The sequence below is a fragment of the Myxocyprinus asiaticus genome, chromosome 17, assembly GCF_019703515.2.
Source record: "Myxocyprinus asiaticus isolate MX2 ecotype Aquarium Trade chromosome 17, UBuf_Myxa_2, whole genome shotgun sequence".
NCBI classification, from domain to species: Eukaryota; Metazoa; Chordata; class Actinopteri; order Cypriniformes; family Catostomidae; genus Myxocyprinus; species Myxocyprinus asiaticus.
Genome location: NC_059360.1, coordinates 38233733 through 38252500, shown reverse-complemented (window position 1 = coordinate 38252500; position 18768 = coordinate 38233733). Strand labels below are relative to the sequence as shown.

At 36.0% G+C, this 18768-nt stretch overlaps 1 protein-coding gene across 1 annotated transcript in view; it reads right to left on the bottom strand.

The window, feature by feature from the left end:
* LOC127455141 (aarF domain-containing protein kinase 1-like) overlaps window positions 1-18768 on the bottom strand; it is a 194857-nt gene that overhangs the window by 37758 nt on the left and 138331 nt on the right. Inside the window, exons 8-9 of the mRNA XM_051722757.1 lie at window positions 8039-8188; window positions 5638-5835 (exon numbers count right to left, since the gene is read on the bottom strand). Coding sequence (XP_051578717.1) covers window positions 5638-5835; window positions 8039-8188 — 348 coding nt within the window. The remainder of the gene's footprint in view (window positions 1-5637; window positions 5836-8038; window positions 8189-18768) is intronic.

Below are 18768 nucleotides of genomic sequence, written 5' to 3'. Positions count from 1 at the left end.
TGACATACTATCCAGTTCTATAGTGCAAGTGAGATGCTTTCTGTCTGTACGCCTGACAAAGATTACGTTCAAGTCTCCTTTTCCCATGTCTGTGCTGAGAACATGCAGAAAAACAGTGTGTGAAGTATACTGCAAGTGCACTAGAATCAGTTGCAGGGTAGCTGACGAATCAAGCAGTGACAGTGAACATTATTCTAAATCTTATATACGTAATATACAGTTTCTGACCTCATATTAATTAGGACACTATATGGAATATTTGCACTTTTAAAAATGTAAACTCAGCAAAAAAAAAAAAAAAAGAAACGTCCCTTTTTCAGGACACTGTATTTTAAAGATAATTTTGTAAAAATTAAAATAACTTTACAGATCTTTATTGTAAAGGGTTTAAACAATGTTTTCCATGCTTGTTCAGTGAACCATAAACAATTAATGAACATGCACCTGTGGAAAGGTCATTAGGACACTAACAGCTTATAGACGGTAGGCAATTAAAGTCACAATTATAAAAACTTAGGACACTAAAGAGACCTTTCTACTGACTCTTAAAAACACCAAAAGAAAGATGCCCAGGGTCCCTGCTCATCTGTGTGTATGTGCCTTAGGCATGCTGCATGGAGGCATGAGGACTACAGATGTGGCCAGGGCAATAAATTGCAATTCCGTACGCCTGACAGCACTACAGGGAGACAGGTAGGACAGCTGATCGTCCTCACAGTGGCAGACCACGTGTAAAAACACCTGCACAGGATCGGTACATCCGAATATCACACCTGTGGGACAGGTACAGGATGGCAACAACAATTGTCCGAGTTACACCAGGAACACACAATCCCTCCATCAGTGCTCCGACTGTCCGCAATAGGCTGAGAGAGGCTGGACTGAGGGCTTGTAGGCCTGTTGTAAGGCAGGTCCTTACCAGACATCACCGGCAACAACGTCACCTATGGGCACAAATCCACCTTCGCTGGACGAGACAGGACTGGCAAAAAGTGCTCTTCACTGATGAGTCGCAGTTTTGTCTCACCAGGGGTGATGGTCGGACTCGCGTTTATCGTCGAAGGAATGAGCATTACACGGAGGCCTGTATTATGGAGTGGGATCGATTTGGAGGTGGAGGGTCCATCATGGTCTGGGGCAGTGTGTCACAGCATCATCGGACTGAGCTTGTTGTCATTACAGGCAATCAGGGAAGACATCCTCCTCCCTCATGTGGTACCTTTCCTGCAGGCTCATCCTGACATGACCCTCCAGCATGACAATGCCACCAGCCATAACGTTCATTCTGTGCATGATTTCCTGCAAGACAGGAATGTCAGTGTTCTTACATGGCCAGCGAAGAGCCCGGATCTCAATCCCAATTAGCACGTCTGGGACCTGCTGGATCGGAGGGTGAGGGTTAGGGCCGGGAACTTGCAAGTGCCTTGGTGGAAGAGTGGGATAACATCTCACAGCAAGAACTGGCACATCTGGTGCAGTCCATGAGGAGGAGATGCACTGCAGTACTTCATGCATCTGGTGGCCACACCAGATACTGACTGTTACTTTTGATTTTGACCCCCCCCCCCCCCCTTTGTTCAGGGACACATTATTCCATATCTGTTAGTCACATGTCTGTGAAACTTGTTCAGTTTATGTCTTAGTTGTTGAATCTTTTTATGTTCATACATATTTACACATGTTAACTTTTGCTGAAAATAAAAGCAGTTGAAAGTGAGAGGACGTTTCTTTTTTTGCTGAGTTTATTTGTTACAAGGCAGGAGTTTTTAAGAGAATTGCAAAAAAGGTAAAAGGTTATTGATCATTTTAAAATATATAGACTCCGACGTTAATAATCATGCACATGTTTTTTGTCAATTACTGTTTGTCTCTTATCCCATGTACTGTTGAATAACAGAGTAATCTGATCCATTATATATATATGCACATAAAGCACATTGATTATTTTGACAACAGACGGCCTTTGAATACCTGGCTGCAAGACGACTTCCTCTCACTCATGGGCAATTTGTTAGGACAACCGCAAAATCAAAACTCAGATCAAGGTAAGATAAGATCAGGCACAAAGAAAACATTGCATTTTAAAAATGAGAAAGTGCTTGTGACATTATAGGTGTATGGAGTCAAGAATGATTCATCCTATACAATAGATAATCACAGATATCTTTAACCTTGTCGACTTGATTAGCAAAATTAAGTAAAAGTCCAAAGAAAAGAATGAAAGTACATCAGCAAACAAATACTTTAATTTACATTAAAATGTATGGTTTTCATTCAGATGCAGTCATTGGAAACGTAACGGAGTGAGAGGTCAGATGAGGCAGGTGTGAGGTGTGTGTTTGCATCCACAGTGTCTTAGCCCCATCTGCTCACTCTGACCTGTGAGGTGAGCCATGTGGACAGCTCTCCAAGACTCAGTAAACCACCAAAACAAATATATTCAAGAGCCTGACTTTAGGCTGTTGAAGACACGACCCTCCCACCCAAAAAAATTAAAAATAAATAAATAAATAAATAAATAAATAAAATCAAGTTCAACTACTATTATATAAGCATTCTTGTAGCTCAAATATTAAATATCAATAGAGATTTATCTGAAATTCAATTATTATTTCATTGTTGACAGCAGATAAAGCTAAAAGATTATAACTAAAACAAGTAAACAGAGTAAGATTACAATAAACTTCACAGCAAAAAAAAAAACAAAAAAACAAAAAGAGCTGTAAGCAACGATATAAATATAACACATGTAGAGAATATGGTATTTGGCAATATATGTAAAACTCAAATATAATATGTATATGGAATTAATATGGGTGTTAATATGTAGTGGAATTTAAATACATATGCCCAAATATAAATGATTAATAAAAATATAAATCATATATAAACTGCACATCTTAGTACAGAAACTGATTGTGTGCTTACTGATTATGCATGATGCATGTCCCGGGCATTATAAACATGGGGCGGATTAGCTGTACAGAGAATGGAGTCTTCACCCACAAGCAGTGAGCCAAGTGTGGGAGAGATACGTGCAAGCTGCAGAATCGCATCTGCCGAAAACGCTCATTCACTGTCATCTGAACCAGTGTCAAAAGCGAAACCATGCGAGAGAGACCCAGCGGATACCCAATAGAGTCTTAATGGCAGCCAGAGAAAATAACAGTTTTGAGATTTTAAACTACAGCAAATTAAACTTTTGCATTCAGTTTGTTGTATAACTGTATATAGCGTCTAATTGGCAATGTACACTTAAATGTATCTTGCCAAGAAAGCTTGATATGAATTGAATCTGCCCATTTGATTCTATTTTTTTTTTTAAATCGACTGTTAAATACCAGAAGATTTTGCCCAACTTTTAATAACAGCATGCCCATTGATTTATGGCATGTATGCCTTTACTTGTATCAAAGATTTATACCTGTAAAAATGTGTCTAATTAACTCTAACTGCAAAACACTGAACATTTTAACCTGTACATATTTAATTAATTAAATGATAAATGATGATTTATATTTTAATGTTTGTTTTAATATATATATATATATATATATATATATATATATATATATATATATATATATATATATATACACACAATTTTATATACAAGTTCAGTATCAGATTTGTGTATGGAAATAATTATGCCATATTTTACTGCCTTGTGTCTCAGGCTGCCATGCTTAATTTTAAAGTATTTATATATTTATTTATTGATACCTTTTTAAGGATCAACAATGTGTTATGAGTTTGACTTGGCAGCATCCATTGTTGTAAACCTGTGATTTGGGTGGCACCAATTGCACCCCATTCCGATATGGGTTAATGTTAATATTTTAATAAAATAACCCATAAAATAATGCATTCTTGTGGTGACAAATGTTTATGCTTCTCGCAGTCTGCTGCAGTATGATTTCACTACCTGAATTGTCATCATCAGTATTGCAGGGTATGTTCTTAAACAAAAAAGACAAACAAAAGGAATCTTTGTCTTCTTTTCTGGAATATAAAAAGCAATGAGCTCTGTTGTTGTAGTTTTTAAAGGCTATTATTCTGAGCTGGCAATACAATATGTTCTTATCTCTCCTTTCTTATGCAGATGAGGCAGCCTCTCTTTCTGCAAATGCCACAGCTGTACATGTGAAATCAGCCTTTATAACTGCCTGTAATTATCAAAGACCAGAATACTTCAAAACATCCTGGTAATTTGATGATGTTGGTGGGAGGAATCGCTGCAGAGAGTTTTTGCATATCGGATTGGAGAATCAGACGCTTCTACAAAGCACACCCAACATGAGTGGCCATGGACCGGGCCATAATTATCCCTGCATAGGCTTCTGGTTAATGAATCGACAAAGAAAGGAAAGAGCACTCTAATGCTACAGCCTTACACGACTGACTAAATAGGCCCAATGCAAGTGGAATGCTCCTGAAATTGATGCGAATCAGAAAACATGCCTATAATCTAAAGTTTCCTGTTTGTTTTCATTTGTATTTATTTTTTATTTTATGCAGTCAAGTAAAGCCTTTTCCAATTCAATGGTCCTTTCAAAAGAATTTGCATAAAAGTAACATTTGCTATTAGAAATACTTATAGAACCTTACAGTAAGGTACATTAATATGTGACTAACAAACCTTATTACATGGCTCTCTGGAATACTTGATTAAAATTGCATTGTAATTGCTCTGGAATCCTTAATTCTGAATTCTAATACTTGATTCTAAATGATCTGGGCATTGTGCAGTCTAAAATGTTTATATAATGACCATTTAACTATAATAGTTGGATTTTATACAAAGCTGTGCTAGTTTCAAGTCTCTAGTATTACTCCAAAGTCTAATTCTGACATATTCAAATAATTTAAACTCAAATCAATATTTAATGGCCATTTATTTACCTATTTTTTTAAGTAGCATTATAATAAGTGAAATAATACAGTCAGCCGGTCATTATTGCGAAATAAATACAAGCCCCACCACTTTGTGTCAAAGTTTAATTTGCGATAAAGACCAGTTGACTGTACATCTTTCCTTACTTACGTAATACTTAACAGTAGTTTGTGTACATTTAAATCTAAGATAATGAGATTTATAATTCATGAGATTTAGAGTACAATATTTTGTATAATGCAAGAAAAATGTTTCATATATAACAATATAATTGCTTTAACTTTATATGAGTATACAGTAACCCAGTAGCGAATATTAAGGTCCCCAACACTTTCCAGATGGCCAAACACCCCCCACCTGGCCTACGACTCCAGAATCCCACAACCACCCCAGCACTGACCCAACACTAGTCCTTTGGCCAAGGAGCTACCTGGTCAGCCACCTGGACAGTAAAGCATGTAGTTTTAATGAGAGGACAGGTGAATTTTGTTTTGCTATGTGCTTAACAGGTGCTGGAATAATCTTTTTAACTACTAAAAACAGTCAGGTACTAAAAGAAGCACTTAAAGGAAAAGTTTAACCAGTATTTAAATTCTGTAATCATTTACTTATGTGAGCAGTGTGAACATTATTCAGAATTACTCCCTTTATTTTACTGCTCTGTGTGTAAATATAACATGAACCAAATCCTCTGTGATCAATATATCCACATATATGCAAAATTAGACGTATGAGTTCATTACCTCAAACTGAGTGACAGGGGTCTGGCTGATTCCAGCGTTAACTGACGTCCAGGAGCGGGCGGTGAGAACACAAGCAAATAGAGGGTACAGATCTCCTGCACCTAGACGCCTGCTGTAACGCTCTATGCCTTTCATATCTCCCTTTATCAAACTCTGCCACAGCCTGCAGTAGTCAAGCCTGAAGTCCTGGTTCAGTACCTTGGACAGGGACATAACAAACCGTTCCTTTAGTGTTTGGGGCTTTTGAACAAATCAAATGCAACAGAGGCATAACTAATAATCTGAGCTGAGTGAATGCAAACTTGTGTTTAGCGATGTTGTTAGTATTGCAGATAAACAGATTACTTGAGAGTTGCTAATATGATGTCTTGTGGGCCTCATTAACAACTTCTGTTGAATTCAAGACCAGCAAATCCTCCTCTGAGATAAAGAGACTTAATTGGAAAATGTTCAGCTGTAAATTCGAATATATAATTATAAATCTGAAAATATACTTTTAAATCTGAAAATATAGATATAAATCCTAAATATATTGGGTAACATTATTCAATAAGGTTCCATTTGTTAACATTAGTTAACAACATTAGTTAACATGAAATAACAATGAGCGATACATTTACAGAATTTGTTTATCTTAGTTAATGTTAATTTCAGCATACACCAATACAATTTTAAAATCAAAAGTTTTGTCTGTTAACACTAGTTAATGCACAATGAACTAAGATGAACAAAGATTAATAAATGTTATAAACAGTACAATGTAAACTGTTTGTTCATGATACCTAATACATTAATTAATGTTAACAAATGGAACCTTATTGTAAAATGTTCCCATATTTGGTTTTAATTTTGCACATATAGTTGTAAATGTGAATATAATGTTATAAATCCTGAATATATAGTTTTGAATCCAAATATATAATTATAAATCAAAAATATACTAGTAAATTGAAATACACAGTATAGTTATAAACCCTGAATATACTGTATAGCCAAATATATATTTTATAAATCTCAATATATACTTGTAAATCCAAATATATAGTTATATATTTGGATTTACAACTATACATTTGGATTTATAACAATCTATTCAGAGTTTATAATGATGTATTTTGTTTTACAAGTATATTTTTGGATTAACAACTGTATTTCCAGAATTTATAACTATATATTCGGATTTTCAAGTATATATATATTCGGATTTATATATATATATATATATATATATATATATATATATATATATATATATATATATATATATATATACATACACAGGGTGGCCCCAAAAAAACGGGAGCAATCTCATATCTTCAAAATGCATAAAGATGTTTGAACGGTTTATGCATTTTGCGATATCTTCTACGAAGATTTTTAACTATATATTCAAATGTATAACTATATATTCAGATTTACAATTATATATGCGGATTTAAGTAAACCCAATCAACGTAAAACCATTAAACAATAGACAAGACTAGAAACCCTTCAAGATTAAAGACACAAACATTATTTTCATAAAAGTCTGGCAGAGATACACAACATCATATAGCATAAATGGTATATGTCCATTGTTACAACTTTAACACGGACTGGGTTTGGAGAAGTAACCCGATTTACATTACATAAAACAATTTGCCAAAGATGTCATGGCACCAACAGATGATGAAGTATTTATTACGAAACAACCCCCAATGCAATTATTTCTCCCACACTCGCTCTTTGAAGATAATATGCGATATCTTCTATGAAGATTTTTAACTATATATTCAAATGTATAACTATATATTCAGATTTACAATTATATATGCGGATTTACAACTATATATTCAGATATGCAATTCTATTTTCGGATATATAATTATATATTCAGGTTTATAACTACATTTACAGAAATCAGTGGATGACATTTTGGCTTTCAACAATGAGGCTGTGGAACCAAGCAAAAGAAAACGGCATTGCTGTTGCATGCAAACATCATCCCTTTCAATTTAGTTCCATTATGGGTCAAACTAGAAAAGCTTTCTTTGTTTCTTGTAAAGACAGGCAGCATCATAAGTGCATATTTATCACAAATTATCTCCATGGATGCATTTATGGCCCAGGTGTCTTCTGAACTTGAGAGGGAATGTAAAAGTACAGTTCATTACATTGTGGAGTACCGATATACTGTATTACTTTAGATATGTGCTTGCAATAAGAGAGTGTTGGAAATACGCAGTTTCTAAAACACACAACAGCTTCAGGGCCACACAAATGAAATGCTTTTAGTCCACTGCAGCACATACAGGTCTGAGTGTGTAGCTGACCCTAGGAGCCAGCAGGTAAATAGTGGGGTGTAATATGTGATGAATTTGCTTCTCTGTCGAGTCTGCACTGGCCCCGGCTGATGTCTTACCTGATACAGGCCGTGATCGAGTAACACAATTTCCGTCTTATTACTTTCAGGACTCTTTCGCACCAGCACGTTGCCAGGGTGAGGATCACAGTGCACGAATCCATTGACGAATATCATTTCACTGTATATCTTGCCCAGGTTCTGGGATATCTGAGGACGAGAAAGGAGAAAGAAACAAAGTGAAATATAAGAACAGGCTGACCACACAGTTATGCACATCCACTGGATATTCAGCTTTCAGGACCCATTTAGTAGACATATGTACAATAATTTTTCATAAATGAATTTTCCTGACTTTTCCAGTTGTTTGTGATTTATGGAAATCAATTTCTAAAAATAATTTTAATTCAGACTGATTCTCTAATAAATCATTCAGATTGATTTGTAAACAACTTCCAATAAACTTGAAAAAACCTACTCAAAAGAAGGCTTTTTTTTTTTTTTTTTTTTTTTTTTTATTAAGTATAATTCCTTTTCTAACAAACGCTAATAACTAAAGTCACTAAATATTACTTGGCTCTAAAGCTCATTTGAATTTTTTCTAAATCATAAGTGACATTATGATCCCTTGAAAGCCTGTCTAAAACCAGTTTCCTTAGGTGCCAGGTACCATTATACAAAAACGCAGTTGACTGACTCAGCAGTGAGACAGCAAAGCAGCTCATTTAGGTGCTAACAAGCATAAGGTAAACCCAATCAACGTAAAACCATTAAACAATAGACAAGACTAGAAACCCTTCAAGATTAAAGACACAAACATTATTTTCATAAAAGACTGGCAGAGATACACAACATCATATAGCATAAACGGTATATGTCCATTGTTACTACTTTAACACGGACTGGGTTTGGAGAAGTAACCCGATTTACATTACATAAAACGATTTGCCAAAGATGTCATGGCACCAACAGATGATAAAGTATTATTACGAAACAACCCCCAATGCAATTATTTCTCCCACACTCGCTCTTTGAAGATAAGTTGCGATATGCATCTCCCCTCAGCTGTGTTATAATGAAGAGAGCCTGAGTGAAGTAGGATGAGAAAATGTCATTCTGAAGCCCTGAGAATAAACAAACTCATGTCTGTTGTCCCCTTGTTTACCCAAATTAATTAAATACATTTGAATTGTTTTTTTAAATTTTTTTTATTGTATTTACATTATTATTTTTGTACTTTTGCAAACAATGAGAAACATGTTTTTTGGATTTGCGTAAGGTGATTAATAGGGCATGTTTTTAGCTTGATTTCATTACATTAGAATACATACAAATTCTCAACGTACATACACAGAAAGTCATGAAGTTCATTCAAAATGAAGCGCTTGAAAATTGTTGTGATTCATCGTAAATTGCTTTTTTTAGATTGTCTTGCTGGCGAGAGTGGTGATCTAAATTCATTATGTCATCCAAAATGTAAAACAATGACAAGGCTGTGTGACTCAGACACCAGGCCCACTGCTCTGAGCTGTGTGAATGACCAAACACTGTGAAGAGTTCTTCTTATTAAAATGGACACATATGTCCCATTCAATATTGGTGGTGTATTAAGACAAATATTGCAAACAGTTACTGAATTATGGCTGCAAAAAAAAAAAAAAAAAAGAAGAAGAAAAAAAAAAAAGGCATTACTCAGTATTTAGGTAAGAACTGAATAATACTAATGAGAAGCATGCATTTAATGTGTAATCATGTTGTAAACTGTAATTTTATAAAATGTTACAAGAACTGTTACTGTATGTAAAAAGAGTAATACAAAATAAATAAAAAGTAAAACATTTAAATAAATACATAAATACACAAATATTTAAATAATTAATGAATTAAATATTTACATAAATAAATGTGTGTAATCAAGCTATAAAACAAAACAAAGTAGTAAGAAGAACTGTAATGTAAAGTGATTAAAAAATAAATAAATAAAATAAAAAATAGATAGGCAAATAAATGAATAAATAAACAATTAAATAAATATTTAAATAAATGAATGTACTGTATATAATGTGTAATCAAGTTGTAAAACTGTAAGTGTAACAAAAAAGAAAAAAGGTCTGTAAAGTGTAATGAAACCAAAACACATAAACATGCATTTAAATAAAAAACAATTAAACAAATATTTCAATAAATGAATGTATGTACTGTGTAATCAAGTTGTAAAACTGTAAATAACAAAAAAATTAAAATACCTGCAATGTAAAGAGTGATGAAATCAAAACAAGCAAATTAAGAAGTAAGGCGGCAGACATCTACATAAATAAATGAGTAAATTAAATTAAATTTTTTGGTTCAATTATACTACATTAATGCATTTTACACCTCTGATTTAGCTGTGAATTTATTTTTAAACAACAACAGCCACAAAAAATTACCTGCAACCCTAACTTTACCTAACTTTTACCTATTGATTTAGTTCCGTACTGTGTGTAAAAATATAAAAACATTCACGGAAGTGTGTAAGTATGCAGAAAGGTTATGCACTGAGATCAGCAAGTTATATCCAAAGCTCACAATAATCACTACACTAAGAGCAGTGCATCCTGGGATGACAGAGGACACCTGAAGGCCTGATTGGGCATGCATAGACAGAGAAAGGAGTTTTAGTATGCTAATAAACACTTTAGGATGCAGTGGATGAGAGGCTCATCAACAGTGCCCTTGGAGCAGACTAATATCCCCAGGCAGGGCACCATGCGAACGGTATGCAAAAGGCAGATTAAAAGGAGTTGTGTGGACCAAAGTGAACTTTACGCAGGGGAAGAGAAAGTGAGTTAGGCTATTTAAAGGTGAAGGGAGTACTCTTCAAACACTACCAGCCAAATGATTGGCACACACCTACTCACCTACATTTTTTAATAAAATTCATCAAAACTGAGAAATAACACAAGCTGCAGATGCTTTTTTAAAGGAGTCTGAAAGAGGTTACATCTATGCTGAGCACTTATCCTTTAAAAAAGTTGAAATATAAGCAAACAAAACTGACTGAAGACATTTAAGCAAAAGCCTTTCGATTAGGGGTCTCAATCATTACTGAAGGTGAATTTTACCAATATACAATAACACTATATATGTAGTTATTACTATTCACAATAATACTTTATGCAGTTATTAGTGCAAAAATACTGTTACTGTACACCTTAGCCTACATTCGTACACAAACTTTTTTGATGGATGAGAGTACAAAGTCACAGGATGTTTGTTCCAATATATAGTATACTTGGTTGCTTCTCCTTTACAATCTAGTTCATTTAAAAATAATAATAATAATAATAATATACATATATACAGTGCATCCGGAAAGTATTCACAGCGCTTCACTTTTTCCACATTTTGTTATGTTACAGCCTTATTCCAAAATGGATTAAATTCATTATTTTCCTCAAAATTCTATAAACAATACCCCTTAATGACAACGTGAAAGAAGTTTGTTTGAAATCTTATATAATATATAAATAAATTTAAAAAAAATAAAATAAAAAAAATAAAAATCACACATACCTAAGTATTCACAACCTTTGCTCAATACTTTGTTGAAGCACCTTTGGCACCAATTACAGCCTCAAGTCTTTTTGAGTATGATGCTACAAGCTTGGCACACCTATTTTTGGGCAGTTTCTCCCATTCTTCTTTGCAGGACCTCTCAAGCTCCATCAGGTTGGATGAGGAGCGTCGGTGCACAGCTATTTTCAGATCTCTCCAGAGATGTTCAATCGGGTTCAAGTCTGGGCTCTGGCTGGGCCACTCAAGGACATTCAAAGAGTTGTCCCATAGCCACTCCTTTGTTATCTTGGCTGTGTGCCAAGATAACAAAGGTCGTTGTCCTGTTGGAAGATGAACCTTCGCCCCAGTCTGAGGTCCAGAGTGCTCTGGAGCAGGTTTTCATCAGGGATGTCTCTGTACATTGCTGCATTCATCTTTCCCTCGATCCTGACTAGTCTCCCAGTTCCTGCCGCTGAAAAACATCCCCACAGTATAATGCTGCCACCACCATACTTCACTGTAGGGATGGTATTGGCCAGGTGATGAGTGGTGCCTGGTTTCCTCCAGACATGACGCTTGCCATTCAGGCCAAAGAGTTCAATCTTTGTTTCTCATGATCTGAGAGTCCTTCAGGTGCCTTTTGGCAAACTCCAGGTGGGCTGTCATGTGCCTTTTACTGAGGAGTGGCTTCCGTCTGGCCACTCTACCATACAGGCCTGATTGGTGGAGTGCTGCAGAGATGGTTGTTCTTCTGGAAGGTTCTCCTCTCTCCACAGAGAAATGCTGGAGCTCTGTCAGAGTGACCATCGGGTTCTTGGTCACCTCCCTGACTAAGGCCCTTCTCCCCCGATCGCTCAGTTTGGCCGGGCGGCCAGCTCTAGGAAGAGTCCTGGTGGTTCCAAACTTCTTCCATTTATGAATGATGGAGGCCACTGTGCTCATTGGGACCTTCAATGCTGCAGAAATTTTTCTGTACCCTTCCCCAGATCTCTGCCTCGATACAATCCTGTCTTGGAGGTCTACAGACAATTCCTTGGACTTCATGGCTTGGTTTGTGCTCTGACATGCACTGTTAACTGTGGGACCTTATATAGACAGGTGTGTGCCTTTCCAAATCATGTCCAATCAACTGAATTTACCACAGCTGGACTCCAATCAAGTTGTAGAAACATCTCAAGGATGATCAGTGGAAACAGGATGCACCTGAGCTCAATTCTGAGTGTCATGGCAAAGGCTGTGAATACTTATGTACATGTGATTTTTTTTGTTTTTTATTTTTAATAAATTTGCAAAGATTTCAAACAAACTTCTTTCACATTGTCATTATAGGGTATTGTTTGTAGAATTTTGAGGAAAAGAATGAATTTAATCCATTTTGGCTGTAACATAACAAAATGTGGAAAAAGTGAAGTGCTGTGAATACTTTCTGGATGCACTGTGCATATATATATACATATACATATGTATACATACATATACATTATATATATATATATATATATATATATATATACATATACATACACACACACATATATATACCAGCCACAACATTAAAACCACCTGTCTTATATTGTGTAGGCCCCCCTCATGCCGCCAAAACTCTTCACACCACAATTGTACAGAGCGGTTATCTGAGTGACTGTAGACTTTGTCAGTTCGAACCAGTTTGGCCATTCTCTGTTGACCTCTCTCATCAACAAAGCACTTCTGTCCACAGAACTGCCGCTCACTGGATGATTTTTGTTTTTGGCACCATTCTGAGGAAATTCTAGAGACTGTTGTGTGTGAAAATCCCAGGAGATCAGCAGTTACAGAAATACTTAAACCAGCCCATCTGGCACCAACAAACATCCATGCGATTATCTAATCAACCAATCGTGTGGCAGCAGTGCAATGCATAAAATCATGCAGATATGGGTCAGGAGCTTCAGATAATGTTCAAATCAACCATCAGAATTGGGGAAAAAATGTGATCTCAGATATTTGGACCATGGCATGATTGTTGGTGCCAGACGGGCTGGTTTGATTATCCCTGTAACTGCTGATCTCCTGGCATTTTCACGCACAACAGTCTCTAGAATTTACTCAGAATGGTGCCAAAAACAAAAAACATCCAGTGAGCGGCAGTTCTGTGTACGGAAGTGCCTTGTTGATGAGAGAAGTCAACAGAGAATGACCAGACTGGTTTGAACTAACAAAGTCTACGGTAACTCAGATAACCGCTCTGTACAATTGTGGTGAGAAGAATAGCATCTCAGAATGCTATTCTGAGATGTGGGTTGGCGCTGTTTTGGTGGCACAAGGGGGACCTACACAATATTAGGCAGGTGGTTTTAATGTTGTGGCTGATCCATATTTGTTTACAAAACTAATTTCTATAATTTTAAGCATAAGTCTTTATATATAAAGTGTTTTTATTTTTTTATAGATCATCAGAAACATAAATTCAGTCAAGGGTTTCAAAATGTTAGACAAGTAGTGTAGGTCATTGCTTGACACCACACGGCCCCTCATATAATTATATTCACTTGGACAGCCATCATGTTTAATAATTATAAAAATCAATGATACATCTTATGGAAAAGATAGCGAAATGCGATCAATTTCATCTTTCAAGAAAATAGCCAGAAAAATAGGAAACAGATAAGGTCACTGATCTCTGCTAACCCCAAATGCTGGCAAGAGGCCATCACAACAACAAATATTTGCCACTGATTAAAGAGCGTGTCGATGAAGTGCAAAATTAACTTTGCATTTGGCAAATAAAGGTCCTGTCTATCTTGCAATCCACCCTCTCTCGGTGGCAATCGACTTGTCTGTGCTGACTTTCCAGGATCCTCTACTCTCTTTTTCCACTGGCAGACAATTCAGTGCATGCAGAGGAAAAAAAAATCATATTTTCTGTCCCATTTCACCAAACTGATAAGTCCTGTTTCCCTGGTAGTATCTGAGTGTGCCGTCTGCTTGAAGATGATGAGGGGCAAGCCTGCCCTAACAACTTCACCAGCAAGAAGCCAAGGAAGATTCATGACATTCCTGCCAGCGGCTAACACGTACATATACCAAAACGAATGCAGCTCTGACGTGTGTTTTGAAGTTTCAACAAGAATGTGTTGCGGGAAGAGGGGGCTAGCGCAGTGATCACACGTATGCGGGCACCTAGTTAGAATGACTCAGCATAGGATTCCTTTAATGCTGGAGTCTGTCCTTCAGAACAGTGCTTCAAAACCTATTTTTGTCTTCATCGACACCAAACAAGGAATGTGTTATTTTGTATTCATGCTACACAGGATAACATTTAATCACTAAAAGCAGAGGGTGCAATTTCTGTGCAACTAGCAACACCAAACAGTACTGGTTCCCATACCTGAGAATACTAAGGATCAGGGACAGGACAGCTCCTTCAACAGCATGCTAAAAATAGCTAGCTGTCTAAAAAAGTGAGACAAGGCAATGCTGACATTCATTTCTGCACCTCTCCTGTCTTCCTTTTCAACTCAACCTCACAATTGTTTGAGGATGTGGTTCATGCCACAGGATACAAAGGAATCACCTGCCAAAGAGCCTCTCTTTGGGGAAAGAAAAAGACAGATACTTCCGAAAGAGAGACAGAAGTGTGCCTTTGTACATGTATATGTGCACGTGTACCTGTGAGGACGATTCTGTGCTGAGCGAGTGATGTCTACCTGTGCGTTACCTGAACACAGCTGGCCTGTCACATCGCACAAGATTGAATTTTTTCAGAGGGGATGATGCAATTACTCCTACTGGGGTCCTTGACACAGAATAAAAACTCTCCATATGGACCTGTTCTGTCAGCTGAGTGAATATCATGCCATTGTGGCACAGTAGCATGAAAGAGGACAAGTAGAAAAGAGATAGAAAAACGGCTTGCATTCTCTCTCTTATACTTTAAGTTTCAGGATTAACCAGATGGTTGTGTAAAAAAACAGTGTTACTGACAATTTACGAAACGAAAACTATTTTTAATACATGAGGTTTAAAGTTAAAATGTTGTCGCAACCCATTTTACTTCATTAATGTTACAATGAGGGTTTGAACCGGCAACTGTTGCTAGAAGTTTCCAAGGTCACTAGCCAATCAGCATTTTCACTAGCCAAAATCCCCTGCCTCGCAAAAACTGATAAAGGTTACTGGAGACTGTAACTGCATTCATTTGTTTGTTCATTTTATTTGAATGAGAATGATATTAGTTTAGCAAGACACAAGCCTAATAATTTAAGTCACCTTTAGAATATCTATGCCATGGACAGTTAGAACAGGAGGAAAATTAGTCAATAATTTGTCAATAATTCATGGAAGTTTTAACCCCTTCATTCTAAATTGTGCTTGCCCTTATGAAAGTTTACCATTGTTCTACCATTGTTTAACAGTGAATTTTGTAATAAGGCCATTACCACAGGTAAGACCATGGATGGCTACACATTACTGTGGTTAGGTTATGTTGATAGTCTTTTCTAATACAAAAACTATAGTATTTGTTATAAAACAAAAAATAAAAAAAACCTGATAGCCAAAACAGATTTAGAACCCTTTACAATTACACTTTTTACAGTTGTAATACAAATAAAGTCTAATAGATTCACTCTAATAGATTAAATATGAATCTATACAAGTTACCAGTTGTTACTACAGCAAAAAAAAAAAAAAAAATAATAATATATATATATATATATATATATATATATATATATATATATATATTTATTTATTTTTTTAATAAGGATGATGATGTGCATTTAAAAAACTGGATCATCATCCTTATTAAAAAAAAAAAAAAAAAAATATATATATATATATATATATATATATATATATATATATATATATATATATATATATATATATATATTTTTTTTTTTATAAGGATGATGATGTGCATTTAAAAAACTGATCATGTGCATTATTTGTTTTCATCTTTACCTCGTCAGTGCTGTTTACAATGTGGGGCTGTCTAGCAGTTTGAGTTCAACTTCATCCATATACATCTTTATACTAAAATGTTCTCTGTAGAATATTAAGAAATAATTTCTCTGTAGAAATTAAAATGGGTCACATAAGTTTTATGGTCTCCGCCGGCCGCCCTGATATCGAGTAAAGCCTGACTAAATCAAGTTTCGCTCTGCGCTGTCCCAGAGCTCTAGTAATCTTATTTCTGGTGCACACTAACCGTACGTGTCCACTGGCAGGAAAAACCCTGAAAAGGTCACCTGCCAAAGTGGTTAGTAAAACTGAGGGCGTTACCTGCCACTGCCGATTTTTACCCACACTTGGCAGGTTGGCGGGTGCTAATTTCAAACCCTGGTTACAATGTTTACTTTCGAAGTGATGTTCAATGAAAGAAAAATGTAGGGCCGGAGTTGATTTTATTCACTGGGAATTGATTGGAATGCGAAAAGTGGGCATTACAGACTGGAGCCAAGTGGTTGGAGGAGTGGGTTGAAAATTAAGAGGGATATGTGTAGTCAGTTGAAAAGGAAAGTCGTTTTAGAGGCGGAGCAAGTTCTTACGATTTGCTAAAAGATTATGCAGGCAAATTTTTTTATAGAGATGTACCAATGTATCGGCCAAACACTGAAAAAAAAAAAAAAAAAAAAAAGCAATTGCACTTTCAGACATCGGCTGATTTTAATCCAAGTGCATATAATTTCTTTTATCGGCCGATACCAATGTTTGGCCAAAACAGGTCAGATCATGTCCTATCAAAAGGGGCTGGAAAAACACATCGGATAAATTAGTCTACAACTCGTGCTGTGTGTGAATATTTTTTTTTTTTATCTTGTGTAGAATTACATTCAATTGGCTAACAATGCCAGCAGAGTTGTATTTTTTAAGCTTTGCAATGCTAGAATTTCACAAGGTGGAAATATCGTTAAAACTTTTAACACAATTAATTTGATTACTCATCTTAAAGCTCAACAAAAAAAGGAATCCAAGTTTTTAAAACAGAGGCTGCTTCGGCTAAAAAGGGACAATCATTCAGAATTCATGTGAGTTAAGAACAAATTACACATCTTTTCTGGATGACCAACAAACTATTTTCCCTCGTCCCGAGCCCGACAACAAAACAAACACAACCGTATCGCTCACTCTCACCATCCTGTGCAACAGAGCCGATTACATCTGCTTATTTACGGAGACAATATAGAGTAAATGTCATTGGATTGAACTCTAAAAAAAAAAAAAAAAAAAGCGGATTTATTTAAACCTTGCTGTTGTAATCTGGTCCTGTGCTGATCAATACCAGGCAAAACAAAGAGAGAGGCTTTTAACAGAGCACAGCACTAAATCTAATGAGCCGCTCTCAGAGGCTGGCACATATGAGGCTGAACTGGCAGATCTGTGTGGGAGATAAGGATGTCCAACCCTCAGGCGTCTTCAATCTCTCTCCCCACAACCCTGCAACATACACGTACACAATGCCTTTCGACAAAAGCTTTTTATTACCCTTAGGTCTAACTTCCCTCTCTGGGCTAAAGGTAGGTTGTGTATTTCGAGTATTCTTCCACCTCTAATCATGACAGGACGTTGCAAATAGATAAGTCAGGCAGAATGACAGTCTCAGTCACAGTTTTACTGTATGTAATTCCGATACAATGAAAGTGATTGGTGACTGAGACTAACATACTGCCTAACATCTCCTTATGGTGCTGCATGGAAGAAAGAAAGTCATACAGGGTATGGAACAACATGAGGGTGAGTAAATGATAACATCATTTTCATTTTTTGGGTGAACTATCCCTGAGTCTATTTTAAATGCCACTAGCCTCACCAAACGCAATTGCAAAAATAACCACTGTTTATACTTTAAAGCAATAAGAAATTCATCCAAAAATCTTAATTACAAAATATACAAAAGGGGATGTTTTAATTCGCAATGCTTTTCTGCATTTTCACCATGTGAGTGTATCTGTTACTGGATTCTCTTTCAGCCGAAAACTGAAAATTGCAATGTATGCCATTTTCTGCTGAAAATTTTGCAGCAACCAAAATTTCGGGAGCATCCCTAGTTTTAATTAAATCCTGCAGTTCGTCTTTTCAATTCAATGGCAGTGGATAATGTTTCACCTTAAAAGTACCCAAAGGTATCATAAAAGTAGACAAATGCATCATATTACAAGTCTTCAGAAGGCATATGAGAAACAACCAAAAATGTAAGTCTTTTTACAGTGAAAATCTTGATGTTCATTGTGCATTCATGAGCACTTGAAGAGAAGCTTGTTTTACAG